The following is a 16,121-nucleotide window of genomic DNA, read 5'->3' on the forward strand; positions in this document are numbered from 1 at the left end:
ATTACCGCACCGATCAATTGATAGATCCCCCTGTCCCAGCTGCCGTAACTAAATCAGCCAATCGCGATGATTCAGCGCTGATGCGGGAGCCGGGGCCGCTGTCACCAATCACCGATCACCGGGCGCCCGACAGATATGGACATTCCGCTGTCACTTGAACCTAATTTATCGCCGCCTGCCACATCGATTAACCTTGTGCAGTGCCACGGCACCCATCAGAAAAGAGGGTCAGGGCGACCGAAAAGCAGGAGCAAAAGAGGGACCAGTAAAGGGGAGAGGGGGGAAAAAAATGAGGTCTGGATCAGTTCGGGCTAGAGACGCGGCGCGATCCCGCCAAACCTGCTCACGTCGCTCCCACGGATCGTTAGCGCTTCTGCTTTCTTTAGCGCCTCGGCTCTTTGCTCACAGCAAGACCGCGTTCAGGTGCCGTTTCACCCAGTCGTTAAGCACGGTCAGCTCTTCACAGGCAGCACAGAGGAGAAAGAGCGGGGGAAAAAAAAGCTCTTTATTCACACCGCTGCGGCAAAATGACCGCGACCGCGATTCGGCTTCAGCTCCGCTCGCGCAGGTTCAGACGGGCGGACGGACGGACGGACAGACAGGCAGACAGACAGACAGACCGCTTTCAGGACGCGCCCTCAGCTCCCTCCGTCGTATTTCCTTTTTTATTTATTTATCTCTTTATCCTTGAGGAACCGGGCTGCCGGGGCCTTCTGCGCGGCCACCCCGGCCGCCGGTTCCTCCTTCCTAGCTAATGAAGCGGAGAGAAGCATTTAGCGAGGCGGCTTTACCGGCGGTGCTACGAGGCAGAGCGGCCCGAGCCGGAGCGGGCCACGGAGGGGGGCGAGGGTGGGCGGGGGGCGGAGGAAAACGACAGGGACAGCTCTACACAGGGTGCGAGAGAAAGACATGCGCGCCTGGAGAAGGGTATAATCAAACGATTACCACAAGGCCCTGCAGATGCATGTTTATATATAGCTTTTTGTGCCTGCAGGAACGTGTTTAACAACTTCTTTTTTTTGCCCTTGCCTGAGTTCTTTCTTAATTACGGAATGGGAGCGATTAATAACCGTTTCCACATACAGCACAGAACACCATCAAATGTTGAGACTTGCGCTCAAAAAATATCTCTGTGTACTTTGTGTATTTATGGAAAATGTTCTCTTCTGTGTGATAATGCGTGTGAACATTAATTAACCATTAAAGTTTTGGCAATTTCTTGTATTTTTCAGGATATATATAAAAGCTCGTTATAAAACTGGGGTTTTAGACGCCTGTTCTGCGATTACCATAGACGTTCTTAATGAACAAGATGGACTGACTGAGGGAACGCCATGCTTTTAACACATTTTTTAAAAACTGCTTTTAAAAAAACTTAAAAGTGCATCTCCCCCCTTCACAGAGAGACTCAGTGACTGGAATCGGTGGCAATCTGCATCCCTGGCCATCTGGCTTGAAGGCGGCAGTGGACTGCTCATCCAAATAAGGCTTTATTTAATAACCTGATACTTCCCGCTCTCCCCGAACAGACAGGCCTCAATAAGCAGACAAATCAATACCAAGCAGGCCTTGCAAATGCTCCATGCCTTAAACGGCACCCATTTCGCCATATCGACGACGCACGTGACAGAAACGCCGCCGGCGACAGTCGATACTAGGCCGGAACGATGCGGAAGCGGTTCCCGCACTGCACACGACGAAGACTCGACAGTTCTTAGCATGTGATGGCGGCGTTAGCGACGGCTTGAGCGCGTCATATTTCAGGACCACCAGGCCCCTATTCAAATCCCCAATAGGCATGTGGTGGATCAGACTTGGGTCAAATACATATTTGTTTTGGATTCAAATACTTTTCTGTGCTCTATTGATCTCGCCTAGTGTAATTGAGCCTGCCAATTTGACCAGAAGGTGGGGTTTGCACTTTCTGAGTGTATTTCATTGGTTCCAATACACCAGATCAGTAAAACATAGAAAAGCAATTGAATCCAAAACAAATGTACATATTTAACCCAGGTCTTGAAGGGATAAAGCACACAGCACTTACAGATAACAGCCACCGGCTAATTGTCAAAGTGTTAAAAGCAAGTGAATCCAAAAATGTGGAGCACTCACTCAAAGGCATCTAACACACTATCATCCCCCCCCCGCCCAACCTCTTCATTCCTTATGTTGCTTCAGGTAGCAACCCAAAGGCATCGGTGTGTCATTGGCTGCTCCTAAAGCAGGACCGCCTCCCACTCCTGTCGTCTTCGTTATGACATCACCCACACAACATCCGCCCACCTCCCCCCGCCGAGTTTCGAGCGACTCACCCCGGAGCGCCTCGGCCTAACGCCTTTTACATTTCAGTCCCGTTATGAGCCTCCCGAAATTCATCAGGCCTCCTAAACAAACCCTCCCTCTCCCCAGAAGGTGTTGATGAGGCGTGCAAGATCGACGCAGCCCGGATTCAAATCACATCCAGAGCTCTCCGGGTCTGCTAATCACAGCCGCAGCTGACAGGAAAATCCTCTCCAGGGCTGGATGACATCTCAGAAACTCAACAAGGGCAGGCTTTGACCGTCTTATACCAGTTGATGCACGCTACCTGGGATTCCCTCTTTCCACGGAAGAACTGTAACTCACCGAATAGGGGAAACACAGACCCCTTAAGTGCCTGCTTAAAGACAGAAGGACCAATGCCCGCTCTGAGTTGTGTGTATTTGTAGCTCTGAGACCACTGAACAGACATTTCAGAGAAACCGGAACATAAAAATCCATCAGCCCCCCAGCACCTTCTGAATGTAGCAACTGTCAGTCTGTAATGGGGCTGATGGGAGTTGAAGTCATACTCCACTACTTCCAAGTTGACTTCACCTCCAATCAGCTTAGTTATGAAGAAGAACGCGCAAATCCCCGCTTTTGCGCCCGTCCCGGGATTAGAGTCGTCGATCATTGTTCGTACGCACTGCTTTATAATAACGGATAACTACAAGGGAACACCATTCATCTTATATAAAAGCATTATATTTCATATTTGCTGACAGCCAATGACACTAATGCATGTGTAATCCCCTCGTTTGACAGAGATTTTCAGCCTGAGATCCGGAGTTTTCCATCACCAGCGCGATGAGCGCTGAGCTGAGATAGAGTGCGGATCAGGTCAGACATGAGCGATCACCTCCAACTGACTGATCCACGGCCTTGCGCTCTTAATTTATTCATTAATTTGTTTTACGCCAACACACAAACTATTTTAAAACTTTCCTTCAACTTATCCAGGTCAGGACCGTTCTCCAGCAGTTAGTCTTGGGGTTTGGGGGTAGGGACAGATTTCAGGGGAAAAGACTGGAGATAGAGATGAGATTCATTACGGTTATGGTTCATTGTGGTTATGGTTCTGGGTGACCAGGTTCACATTAGGGGATCAGGGGTTTTATGGTTGGGCACTGGATGGTAACTGTAATTGGGGACCGGTTGACAGCTTAGGATCAGGTGTTACTGAAATTTTGGGCCTGTTTGGCAAGTGCTCAGGTTATGGTTATTTACTGTATGTTTTGGGGACCTCAGGTTACATGGCCCATGGTGCTTGGCCACTCAGGTTTGGGTTACGGGCCTTGGAGTCATGGTTCACATGCTAGCTGCAGTGTTCGGGGGAAAGAGGGATGGGACTCACGTTGTTCATGTACTCGCTCAGCAGGTCCTGCAGCGCCTGCCGGACGGCGTTGCACTCGGCCACGATGCGCTCGCGCCGGTCGTCGCGCGTGCAGGACGAGTCGGCCATCAGCGCCGCGCCGCTGATGATGCTCTCCAGGCGCTCCTCCAGGGACGGGCGGAACCGCGCCTCGCTGAACGTCAGCGGGTCCAGGATGATCTTGTTCTGAAAGCGAGAGAGAGAGGGGAACTACGTCAGGAATGCTCATGGAATGCCGGCACCCGGACCACCAGCATCGCCAAAACCCGCCCGCCCTCGACATCCGTGTCAGCCTGTGCGCGAGAACAGGGGAAATCAGACACGATCACATATGAAGAATGCGCTACTGTTTCTTCACCCCCACAATCCTCTGCTTCCTCTCCTCCTCTGCTGAGTTTCACAGTCCTAAAGATTCACATGGTGATCCATTTGTTATATGTGGCTTGAGAAGCAAATGCTATTTGTATGCTACCCTGTTAGCTACTCTTGCAAATGAGATTTGGAAACTCAGTGGGACAAACAAAAATATGTAATATAATAATAATAATCACTAATGAAATGCAACAAAAACATGTGATGTGTTTAAAGACAAAAAAAAATGCTACGTTTGGCAAGGCTAGTGGCAACAGAAGGTTTTTGGCCAATCTGTTGAAGTTGGTAGCCAGCCACTGCGGGAAGGTCACCTTCAAGGTCTGTTTCAGGGCTAGAGTTACAGCCCTCCTCCGTTTTTATGGCGCTTTTAAGCACAGAATGCAGAATAAGGTCGCTCTGCTTTATTGTCTAAGTTGCTACAAAATAGAGATTTTATGAGCTCCATGGCAGGAAAAAAATTACCATATTGATGGCAGCGATATTATGTTTTATGGCTGTACAATTTAAATATCCTATTCGCAGCAGTTTGTGGCGCGATATGGGAAGTCATGCTGGAATAGGTAGCGTTTATTAGTAAAGAGACAGGTTACGAGGAAGGCTCCGGAGTCCCGCGGTGCCTCCCGCTCTGTGTAATGTTAGCGTGCTTATTGTGCGGGCGGCGGGGGCAGGGGCGGGGGGGGGGCTTTTAAAAAGACCTTCGGAAACGGAAACGCCGGGGCGGCCGCGGGGCCGGCGTCTCCTCGAACGCTCCTAACTTTTAGGCTGCGACGCAGGAAATGTCAGCGGCGAGATTTAAAAGGCGGACAGCGCTTCCTGCGATATCGCCGTATAAAAAAAAAAAATGAAACCCGAAGCGTTATCGCGCCGGCGAAAATGGAACTTTTTATTGGTTTGCGGGGGCGGCCGGCGGCCCCCGTCCGCCGCCGAAAGACTGAATGTGTTTCGCGCGGCTTTGTCGGAATCCAACGGAAACGCGTCCAAAGCCGGCATAAAATACAAACAGCCCAGAGTCGAGCCGTAAACCGAGCGAGCGATTATTCTTCTCTGCCCGTGATTATATCTTAGGCTCATCCACATCCTAAAGCCTGGAAGCAAAGCTGTTAATTTGCACTCTTTAGAAAGCCATTTAAGTCTATGAAATATAGGTTTATTGCTTTTTTTTTTTTTATTATTGCAGGTAACAACGCCGCGCGCGGCAATTGCACCCATTACTGTTGTGCAAACATTTTTTGTGGCGGATACGTTGTTACGTTGACGCCTCTTAATGCGCCTGAAAAAACTGCCGTGCGGCAGTGGTAAAGCAGGATTCAATTTGCCATTGTCGAGAGATTTCTACAGAGCCCCCGAAGTTCCAAAAAATCGTATTTATTTTTTTAAGCTGTATCTTGTGGGAACAAGTTATTAAAGTCGCCGTCGCTTTAAGAAAATCAATAAACCTGCCTTCATCCACATGGCTTCCCCTTCCTGGTTTTTCATAAACGTAGGCCTATGTATTGAACATTATGATGTAATCTGAATACAAATTCTGGATGTTTCTCCCACAACATACAAATCATGTGCACGGTAAGACCTTGTGGGCACAAGATAATATCTTCTGTGCACAAGATGTACAAGGAATACCTTCGTTTTTTTTTTTTTTGTGGGCTCCGTAGATCTATTGGCAGTCTACGAAAAAAAATGCAAACCCCAAACAGACAGGCGATGCAATACCTTATATCTCCCCTCCAAGTTGAGACCATCAACTTGGGTTATGAGTGACAGACCCACACACACAACCCCAGCCTGGCCTACGAAATGCAGTTTATTAAATAGCGCACAATGAGATGTGGGGCAGAGCAACGTGTTGTATTAGTATAACCTACTTTCAGAGACCAGAGACAGCATGAACACGCAACTTTACAGAACAGGCGGGTTGCCGGGGAGACAGCCGGCGTAAAAGTATGCCCTGTCTGCACTTTTTTAGGTTATTAATGCGTGTGGGGTTTCGAGTCCAATTCCGCTCTGCCTTGAACCGAACGCCAGACGGCCTACATCTGCCTCCAAGCCGCTTTCTCGCACACAGGAGCCTGAGAGGTGAAAGGCTCACCTGCACTTTCATCATATTAACTGGCCTCCAAAGGCACGTGGACGCTGCATGTGACCTAGCTTTCCGGCCAGTAGAGGGCTCCCTGTTCATTAAAATCTAGAAATTATTTGTATTTGACAGGGACCAACATACCAGAAGGTTCACGTAGCCTATACAGTAATGTACCACCTGTTTTTCCAGCTGGATAAATACTGAGAAAAGGTTAAATATCCTGACCAGGCGTACCGAGCCAAGTAATTCATCTAGCTTCCTCTGAGCCACAACAACCTGATCCAACACAACGCACCATTCCTGGTGTCTGAAGCAGTCTGATAGTGCTTAGGGCTTCATGTTACTTGCAGAGAGATAGGAATGTAAGCCTTGAAGCAGGTCGCAAATGCACAAAGGTCAGTCCATCAGCCCCTCATTTGTCTGCAGTGCCCCACCTCCTGCCCTGTTGCCTAGACAACAGGGAAAGCAGGCCCTCATCCTTCTGGACCTCCAGTGACACTTCCGTCCCCTTGAAGGGGGCGTGAAAAAAAGTCCCGCGGTTTCTAGGGTCGACTGCCGCCAAGTGTCACGTCTGTGTCCTTCACAGTGATCTCTCAAAGCCTTGCCCTTCCTTTAGAGGTGGGGGGAGGGGGGCATACCTCTTTCCAAAATACCCGTTGGGGAAACACAAGGGCGCACGGCGATGGGTCCAATCACCGGATAATAATGAGAGTTTTCGTGGCGCTGGCACATTGTTTACCCTCAGAAACGGCTCCGTAAAAAGTCTTTTAAAAACACACCAGAGACGGAGAGGCATTGTTATTACTGTAATTATTCTGGAACCGCTTCCGACAAAATCTTTCCCCTCTCCTGACCCCCGTGGCCCAATCAGGCTCTAATAGGTCGGGTAAGCAACCATTCCAGCTAATTACGTTCGCCGCTTTCTCCCAAGCGCTTAGAAGCCGCGAGCGGTTATTGTATTTTTATAACTTCGACTAAAGATCAGCTGCTCGCGCGTCAACCAACCCCAGCTCTCCCGAGCGTTCAGACTCGCGCTGCTTTCAAAAGGCATAAATATTAGCTGCCAGGGACGCCAGCACAGTCTGTCGCTCTGAAGCTGGGCGCGTGCGGAGACGACGGCGGCGGCTACACACCCACCCCCTCTCGCCCGCGCGACACGGTGACGCCCCCTCCCCTCCCCAGCTCCGTCTCTTATTTTCATTCTGTTTTTTTTTTCTCCCGTCGTCGTTGTTGTTTCGAGGTGTAATTTTCCACAGCGGCTCTGTCGTGAATCTTCCGTTGGCGCTGAAGCGAACGCGGTCGCCTCTCTCTCTCGCCGCGCGCACGTCCGCCACGGCCCCCGACCCCTCGGAGGGGGAGGGACCGGCGGCGCGAGTTCAAATAATCTGGTCGGGATCGGCGATAAAGCTGCGCTTTCACAGTCGTATCCTATTTCCTGGTGCGGCCAAACCGCGGTTTCAGCCACAGCCGGATTATTAGTTTGCCTATGTCATAGTGGTTATTATTTTTGTTTGACCCGCGATAAGAGCCTCTCGGCAGATAGGAAGTTAGCCGAGCTGTCACTGAACGAAGCTCTTTAGATGGAGATCTGAGCAGATTTATCTGTGAACGGGGCTTTTTTTTTTCGCTTTTGCCGCCAAAGGCAACAGCAACATTACTCAGAAACACACCTTATCGGCGGCTGGAACAGTCCGCGGTAATATTTAATCCGCCCCGGAGAGAGGGGTTAGAGGGCGAGAGAGAAAAGGCAGAGCAGGCGAGAGAAGGTGTAGAAAAGGGGTGAGAGAAAAGAAGAAAAAACCGTGAAGGAATAACAGAGAGCAAAAAAAAATCGAAAAAGAGTCAAAGCCAAAGCGTGAGACAGCGAGAGAAACGGACGCAGGGCAGTGTGGAGAGAATATAGAGGGATAAATAGAGGAGTAAAGAGTGAGAAAGACACGGGGAGTAAAAACAATGGAGAGGGGAAAAAAAAGTTTCTAAAAAGAAAAAAGAAAGAAAAGATTTTACTCTTGAAACGGAGTTAGCCAGAAGCGTTCAGGGATTGTTCAATAGGGAGAGACATCGATTGATCCAATCGGAATTGAGCGGGGCACTAAATGACACGTGTACATATTGTTCTCGTAATGGCTTTTGACATTTTCTAGGCCGCGCTCTCCTCACAGGCCCGTAGGAAACGGCATTCGTTCGTGCCGGACTCTAATGCGCGTCGACCGGGAGCGGGTCCCACGTCTCCGTCTCTGCGGCTAAAAACCGCAGCGGTTTCACGAAAGCGCCGGCGCACTTCCGGCAAAAGCTCACACGGGAGATTAAAAGATAACCGCAAAGACGCGGTGACCTTGATATATATACATTTTTTTTTTTTTAATGCAACAGCGTGAAAACTCGGGGGACCATCTTGAAACCCGTCCCCTAAAAAAAATAAAAGGACGAGCGGGCCCCGAGGAATTAGCCCGATTGTTATTCTCAGCACGGCGACCGGCGCGTGTCGAAGAACGAAGAAGAGGAGCGCCGCGTCGCCGGTCGGACGGGGGAGTCGGCGCTAGCGGCCGCCGGCTCCGAGCGTTCGGCGCGGATCCGCCGGACCCGCCTTCCTACCCACTCCGCTACCTCCGCGCTAAAACAAACAGGAAGTAGGAGGAGGAAGTAGGTATGAATTTGGTGACTAAGAAAGGGTGGAACATGCTTTCAAACACTCCACACACGTCCGTAATGCACTTAACGCAATGCAAGCTTTTGACATTGGCATGCCAAAAACGATGAATATAGAACAGTTGAAGAAAAGAGGGTGCTTTTTTTCCTGGATCGGCCTTAAGGAGAGAAGACATGAAATCCTTCCATAATTGGAGAGGGATCTGTCTCTTTCAATGGCTGGTGACCTTTCGCGAATCACATGCAAATCCCCTTATTGCGACAGCAAAAGCAGATGCTCACGGGTCTGCAGAAGTCGAAGGACGCCCCGGTGATGCCATTGATTCGTTCCGTTTTCTACTGCCCCCCCACCCCCCATTCCCCTGCCCCCCGGGTACACGCTTCGTCAGCCAATCAAATCGCAAGCGCCAACCCCCCCTCTCGCCGGGAGCCCACGTCAGCGTGGGTCAGATCGCCCGCTCGCTTGCGACGCCGCAGGGCGGTGCCTGAGGGGGGGGGTCCAGCGGTCTCATCGCGCATACATGCCTAATACCAACCCCCCCTCATCAGGTTCCGCAGACCGCGGCCGGGCAACGGTGAGCCTTATAGCGAGTGACAGGCGGCCTACGGTCCTGTAATCGGGCATTAGTCATCCCCATCCCTCTAATTGATTGGCTTAATGAACGCGGCCCAAAGTGCCCTGGTGGAAAGCGCCGTTAGCCCCATCGTTGTCACATGAGCGATGGCCGCTGCTCGAGTCAACAAAGCGCAAACGTAATTATCTGCATCCGCCCGCGTGTCAGCCTCGATAGCGTCCATTAATTAAACCGCGCAGTCCGCGTACAGCGCGTTACCAGTTTTTTTTGACCGCGAGAAAAATATCAATGTAAAGATTCGTTTTCCCGAAACCGGTGCTCCGGACATCGGCAATCAGTTAGCAGCAGCCGTTTAGCTGCGCCGCGTTTCCCCTGTAAACGGTTGAGGTCTTCGCTGACAAACGCACGTACGAGGCTCGAGCCGCATATAGCCGCGGTCGATGAAGCTCTGTTACACCGCTGCGATTTTCTCAGTCTGCATGAGGAAATCAACCAGGATCCAGCCCATCCACATCCACCGCTGCTGAAAACAGAACAGCCAACCGCACGCACTTTCTTCGCGTTTTGTGAAATGGCCGCTTGACTTGACTGTGTGTGTGTGTCAGTGTGTGTGGGTTTTCAACATTGCACTACCACACAGGGCTGTTGACAAGGCGGCACAGGTACCCCCCCATTTATTCAAGTAGGAGTTCATTGTCCCGCACTCTGATTTGTCCTCAACCTTTCCAAACATAACTTAGGCAGGTGCCAACTACTTTTTTTTTCTGTCCTCGTACAAGATTGTTCATTCAATGCGAATACCAAGAAAACTGTGTGTACTGTGTGTCTCAGGGCATACAGAAAAATACTCCAACGAGAATAAAAATGAACTGGAGAGCAGCACAAAACGTCTGGACTTCTCGTTCTCAGCGGTGTCAGGTGACTGCGATGACGGGTGTGCAACTGTGGCCCTGGGCGGGGGGCCTGGAGTCCAGAAGGCTCTTTTCCAAACGAGCACACAGAGATGCGATTTGACTAATTACTTCTTTAATTGGAGCAGTTTAAGCAGCCCTCCTGGTTCCGGGGGTGTTAATACAAAGAGTGGAAAAACAAGCCGGCGGGAAGGAGGGGGGGGTGTGGGGGTGTGGTTTGGCCTTCCAGGGCCGAGACCGGGCTCCCCCCCCCTTTGGATGCAAGATGTGGCCCCAGCTGTGAGAAAGCCGATTCGGCCCCCCTAGCCTGGCGAGCGGGGGCCAAACCGCACCCCTACATAAGGCCGGACCAGCTGGGGGCCCCCGGGCCAGAGCGGCCCCCGAGCGGCACGCGCCCCCGTCAGACACGCATTGATCACCGGCTCCGTGCGCGGCACGCCGTCGACCGATCCGGAGCGAAGCATTGTGGGAGCCCAGGAGAAGAGAGAAGCCGTGTTTACCAGCACCAGGACTGCTTGAGCTCCGCACGGTTCTCTCCTCGTCTGAGCGGACGCGTTTATTTCGCCGTTAGCCTGCACTACGGTTTGAGCATTTGCCCGCAGAAACAGACTTTGCTGGGCAGAAAAGCTCAAATTTGACGGGACAAACAGGTAATGAGGAAATGTGTCTGGCTCCAAAAATTGAAATGTCAGTGAAAGATTAGCTGGAGTTTGGTAATGACAAAGTGAGTTTGAAAAGGAAAATATCTTTAGGCAAACAGCCCTGGCCGCCCCTTTCCTTCCTCTCTCCCACACCGTGTGATTTTTATTTTAGCAGCTGACAGCAAACAGGGGTTCCATAAGAGTGCCATCGACCACTCCAAACTGTGGACCGAACATGAGCCCTGCATCCTTTCTGTGGATAGTTGGCACTACCTTAAGAACTCAGAAGCCCAGACATTAAACTAAACAAAATGTAACAGAAAAAAGTCTCTACTGATAATCTGCACGATTATGAATCTGCAGACTCGTATCACATTAGCACATTAGTTTCCTATGAGAAGAGAAAGCACAGGGGGGGAGTCGGCTGCCTCTCTCGGTTTAAAATAAGCAAATATAGTTTTTTTCCTTTGTTCTTTCGAATATTATTCCTTTGAACAGGCAGACAAGGGGCCCGGGGCAGTCCAGTGATGATTAAGCATGTCATTGGTCCTTCCAGTGGGATATTTGGATTCTAAAATCTTAGGCCTCGGGCTGGGTGCCGACCAAGCGAATACAGAGTTAGTCACTGTCCCTTCCTTCAGACCTGATTAAAGATTTTCTTATGAATCAGCCTTCTCTGATGAGATGATTATTTTTTTTTCCCCCTTCTTCTTTCCTAAGATCTCCTTGGAAACATACTGCAGGAGATATGTACAGTATAGACTTACTGAACAAAAGCAGAGATTTTCTGAATGGCCACGTGTTCCTGTGACAGCCAATCAAAAGAACTCGCATAAAAGGTCCCCTCTGCGCGTTTATCGGGTCGGTCGATTGTTTGTTTTGCTGAGGGATGTTACTGCGGCCGCTGTGGCTGTATCATTTAAAACCTATGAGGGTCCTCTCAACCGCAGGTTCAGCGCCCGCGAATCAATCCTACAGGGCGTACGGAAGCGCGTCATTGCAGGATGTGTAACAATGGTTTTAGCCTCTTAAAGCTAAGTAAAGGAGGGAGCCATTACATACACTTACATGAGCATTATGGTTATCTCCATTATGTGACAACACACTCAAAAAAAGAGGAAATGGTGCAAAAAGCAGGCTGTTTCCCAGTGTCTTTACGGCTCTGTAACTGAAGACCACCTGTGGGCAGTTTTAAATAATGCAGCTGGAGCTTTTACCTTTATTTCCGCCGCAAAGCGCGGTAAACGACGGTCGGGCGTGAATATTTCATAGGCGGGACGCGTAAAACCGGACTCGTTCAAACACTTAAACTGAGCGTGAGGCCCCTTAGTCCGCCGCGCTGAAAAATTGATGTTCCGCGTTATTGCAGTGGGGGAAACAGGAGCACAGCTGTGAGAGGGGGTTTCGTGAATGGCGTGCGTCAGCGCTCTCCGCGCGCCCGGGGCCCCGAAAGAGCGCAGGGGAACACTCATCCCCAAAAAAGAGCGCAGGGGAACACTCATCCCCAAAAAAAGAGCGCAGGGGAACACTCATCCCCAAAAAAGAGCGCAGGGGAACGGGAACACTCAACCCCAGGAACAAGCCCAGGGGAACACTCAACCCCAGGAACTAGAGGTGTGGGGACACTCAACCCCAGGAACAAGCCCAGGGGAACACTCAACCCCAGGAACTAGCGGTGTGGGAACACTCAACCCCAGAAACGAGCGCAGGGGAACACTCAACCAGAGGAATGCGCAGCAGGGAAACACTCAACCCCAGACTCTGAGGTCTGTCTGTTCAGCTGCACAGGAAGTGCGGTCCTCTGACTCGACTTGCAAACAACGCGATAAGAAGCTGCAGCTGACCCCGCGCACTTCGGAGGAGACCGAACACTTGTCAGCACACCGCAGAATCAGGAGCGCTCCAAATTCTAGGGAGGAAAAAGGGGGCAAAAGCACTTTTACAAAAAGAGCACTTTAAAGAAACCACTGCTGAAATATGACAGCTCCAGCAGTTTTGCGGTCGATGACGCCTCACTCTCCCGTCAGCGGTGCCGCCGCCTTCCTCCCTGCGTAACCCGCTCACCCCTCCAGAACCTCCAGAACCCGCTCAGTATGCAGGAGGAGCGGAGCCAGCCACGATCGCATCATTCTCCCGGCAAATTCCCAACGCCTCGCAGCGGCAGGGGTGAACTCCGCGTTCAGCTATATCACTCTGAAGACCTGTCCTCCGAAAAAAAGCTGGAAACATGAGAAACGATAGATAAAAAAAAGGGGTGGAAAAAGTAAAACGCCGAGAGAAGAATGCGGCGGCGGGCGGGCGATATCCGAGAATTTTTTATTTACAGCGCGGAAAGCAAATAAAACCGCCTCTCCATGTTAACGAGGGGAGCTTGCTCACAAAGCCCGAGTCGGTGGATGCTGCAGTGATGGGGGACGCATAGCAAACAGCGGAATCAATCCTCGAGATATCCCGGTGTCAAGGAATGTAAATATCCCAAACAATCTGGGGCTCAGGGAGAGGGCTCGCCCCTCTCGTGAACTCCCGTACGTGCGCTCCCGAGCCTGTTCGCCGTCCGGCGACGGGACGCCAACAGGAACAGGGGAACACGACGGAACGCCAACAGGGGAACACGATGGCTCATTTGGGCACGCGTCACACTCGGACGTTAGACCTCGGCAAGCCGACCGTTTAACACGCCCGTGTTCTGAACGCAGTGTGAGGTCTGAGAGTCCCCACCCAACGCAGGCCCACTGCCGGTCATCCACCCCCCCCCCATAGGCCTCCGGGTTTGCGTGGTCGGCTGATGGATACATTAGTTAATCCCTCTTTATCCCCCCCATTTGTTTTCATTCCGCTGGTTTTCCGGCACGTTCTCTCCACCGATTCTGGGAAAGCTACCATTTCCAGGCCTCCGAAGCAATCCAGTAACGAAAGCTGTGGTTATGATCAATCGGTCGATTCGTCGAATCTGACAAACAGTCGGAAAAAATGGCCTCGACTGAGGAAAGGCGTTCAACGGCGTCCGGCATCGCGGCGGCGCGTTAGGCCGCGATCTCCAGTCACGTTCCGCCGCGCGCGCTCACCTCCACGTTACCGCCGCGCTCTTCGTTCCTGTGATTTCATCTTTGCCCGCATTACTCTTTCATGAAGTTCTGAGGGAAGAAAAAACCCGCCAGCATACCTTCGAAATGCACATTTTTATGCACTCTTCCGCCCGCAGAAAGGTTCCTGTTGCTATGAGATTATTTGCAGAAGCTGTATCTCCTGCTCGTTCCCCTGAGCGTACAATTCTTGACATCCCATCTCCTCCAACCCCCGCCAACAACCCCCCCCCCCCCCCCCAACACCCCCACCCCCGCTCCCTGCGTTTGATACCTCTCTCCATCTACGAAACTGAAGAAAAAAATACTTGACAGGAAACAAAATGTCACCTGGACCCCGGTTCACAGCAGGTCTGACAGTCCGTTTCTGCAGCTTCCTTTTCTGAACACAACGCGTGTTTTGAGCATTCCAAGCGTCGGACCATCAAACATTAATTATGTACATAACCTTGGGTCTTCAATCCTTCCAAGCACCGTACAATACGCCAGTTCTGTCTAGGTAAAGAACAAAACTGCAATGAAAGCTGTTCACGGACACTCTCAGGAAGAAAGACTGTGTGTGTCATAAAAGGGTCTTCGTACACGGACCTAAACCCTGCCCACTGAGAAACAATTTGTGGATTTTTCCTCTTATTCCTATTGACAATCGTTTGAGAGCTGGACCACATAACTGACAGGCCACACAGTATGGTATTTGAACGCCTGAATGTTTTTCGCTGAATTCGTTATTTCCATCTCTTTACCAAATACTTGTGTGTGGCGTGCATTCCTGAAGACCCTTTCAACTAACCAGATAGGCAACTTTGTATTCCTAGCATAGAACGTTCTCTGCTGCTGAAGTGAAATGTTACAGTTAGTATTCATGGGGGGGCATGACCAAGGACAATACTGAGGCAATGGATTTTCTGCCCTTGGACACGCCTCTTCATGAATATTCAAAGTCCATAATGCAGAAATGCAATGTCCAGTAACAGAATAGAACCTTGTGTGGTTAGCTCTGCGAAGCTCCAGGGCCAGGTTAAATTAGAGATGCCAAACCCCGGTCCTGGACAGCCGGCGGGTTTGCATGTTTTTTTTTTCACCTTGAGATCAGCAACCAATTAAAACTCAAGAAGCATAGTGAGGCAAGTCAATTGCTTTAATGGACCAACGAAGCACTGCATAACAACGAAAGCCAGCCCCGGCCCCAGAGCTCAGACAACTGCATTAAACAACCAAGTGAAAGTGGAACAACTCTCCACAGGAAACGCGTCACGCCCACCGCCGCCACCGTCGCGTCCGGCTTCGGCCCCGACGCGCATCGTCACGGTAACGCCGACAGATCGGACCGGCTGACGGGTCTAGCGGAGCTCCCGCGCCGGCCTCTTCCCGATCTCGCGTGGCCCGAGCTCGTTCTCAGACCACAGAGGCGAACGACTGGAAAAACGATAGCGATAGCGTTCCTAAATGCCAAACGCATTAAGCGTGCGCAAGGGGCCACTGCTGGGAATAACAACAGGTAAACACATTAGGCTAATATTCCCTCCCGGAACAGTCCGTGCTGCAGCTTCAGGCGCTTCCAAGACTGCCGGCCTTTGATTTCCTGGGCAGCTAAACGGCAGCCGCATCAACACCGTGAACAAACGCTGATAGAACTCAGAGACCAAATGCATTACATCTGGAGAGCGCCGCACATGTGAAATTTTTAATAATTTAAATCGCCCTCCTTCAGTAATTACTCCCAAAAAGCACACTCCACAAAGCTGGATATCCAAAGACTGCAAAGAGGATTCTGTGCAAGTACACGGAAGATTTGGCCAGGAGACAGCATATTCAATGTTTTTTTTTCCTCCGCTACCCTTCTTGATTCAGTTTTTTTTTATTTTTTTTTTTATAAAAACATTCCGGGTATTAGTTATCTGAACGTATCGTACGCAGAAACAAATGTCGAAACTCACATGGGAACCAGCCGCTGTACCCTTGAGCGAGCACAAAGTAATACACTTCAATTGCCGCGGTAAATCTCAGGCTGCGTGGACGACAAAAGATAAAGTCTCCGAATATGTACCGTGCAAAATTTGGGCGCAAAAGGAAGTCACAGTTGATGGCGCCTACTAAACAAATAAATAACATCTGCGGCAGAGCAGTGGTTCTTTTGATT

General features: G+C 50.7%; 1 protein-coding gene across 2 annotated transcripts in view; it reads right to left on the reverse strand.

Moving 5' to 3' along the window:
• The window catches only part of ctnna2 (catenin (cadherin-associated protein), alpha 2), a 360,420-nt gene that overhangs the window by 230,022 nt on the left and 114,277 nt on the right, over positions 1 to 16,121 (reverse strand). For both annotated transcript variants that reach the window (XM_064335132.1, XM_064335133.1), the window contains one exon: positions 3,656 to 3,859. In XM_064335132.1, the coding sequence (XP_064191202.1) occupies positions 3,656 to 3,859 (204 nt within the window). The remainder of the gene's footprint in view (positions 1 to 3,655; positions 3,860 to 16,121) is intronic.

Source organism: Anguilla rostrata, chromosome 5 (assembly GCF_018555375.3).
Source record: "Anguilla rostrata isolate EN2019 chromosome 5, ASM1855537v3, whole genome shotgun sequence".
Taxonomy (NCBI): Eukaryota; Metazoa; Chordata; class Actinopteri; order Anguilliformes; family Anguillidae; genus Anguilla; species Anguilla rostrata.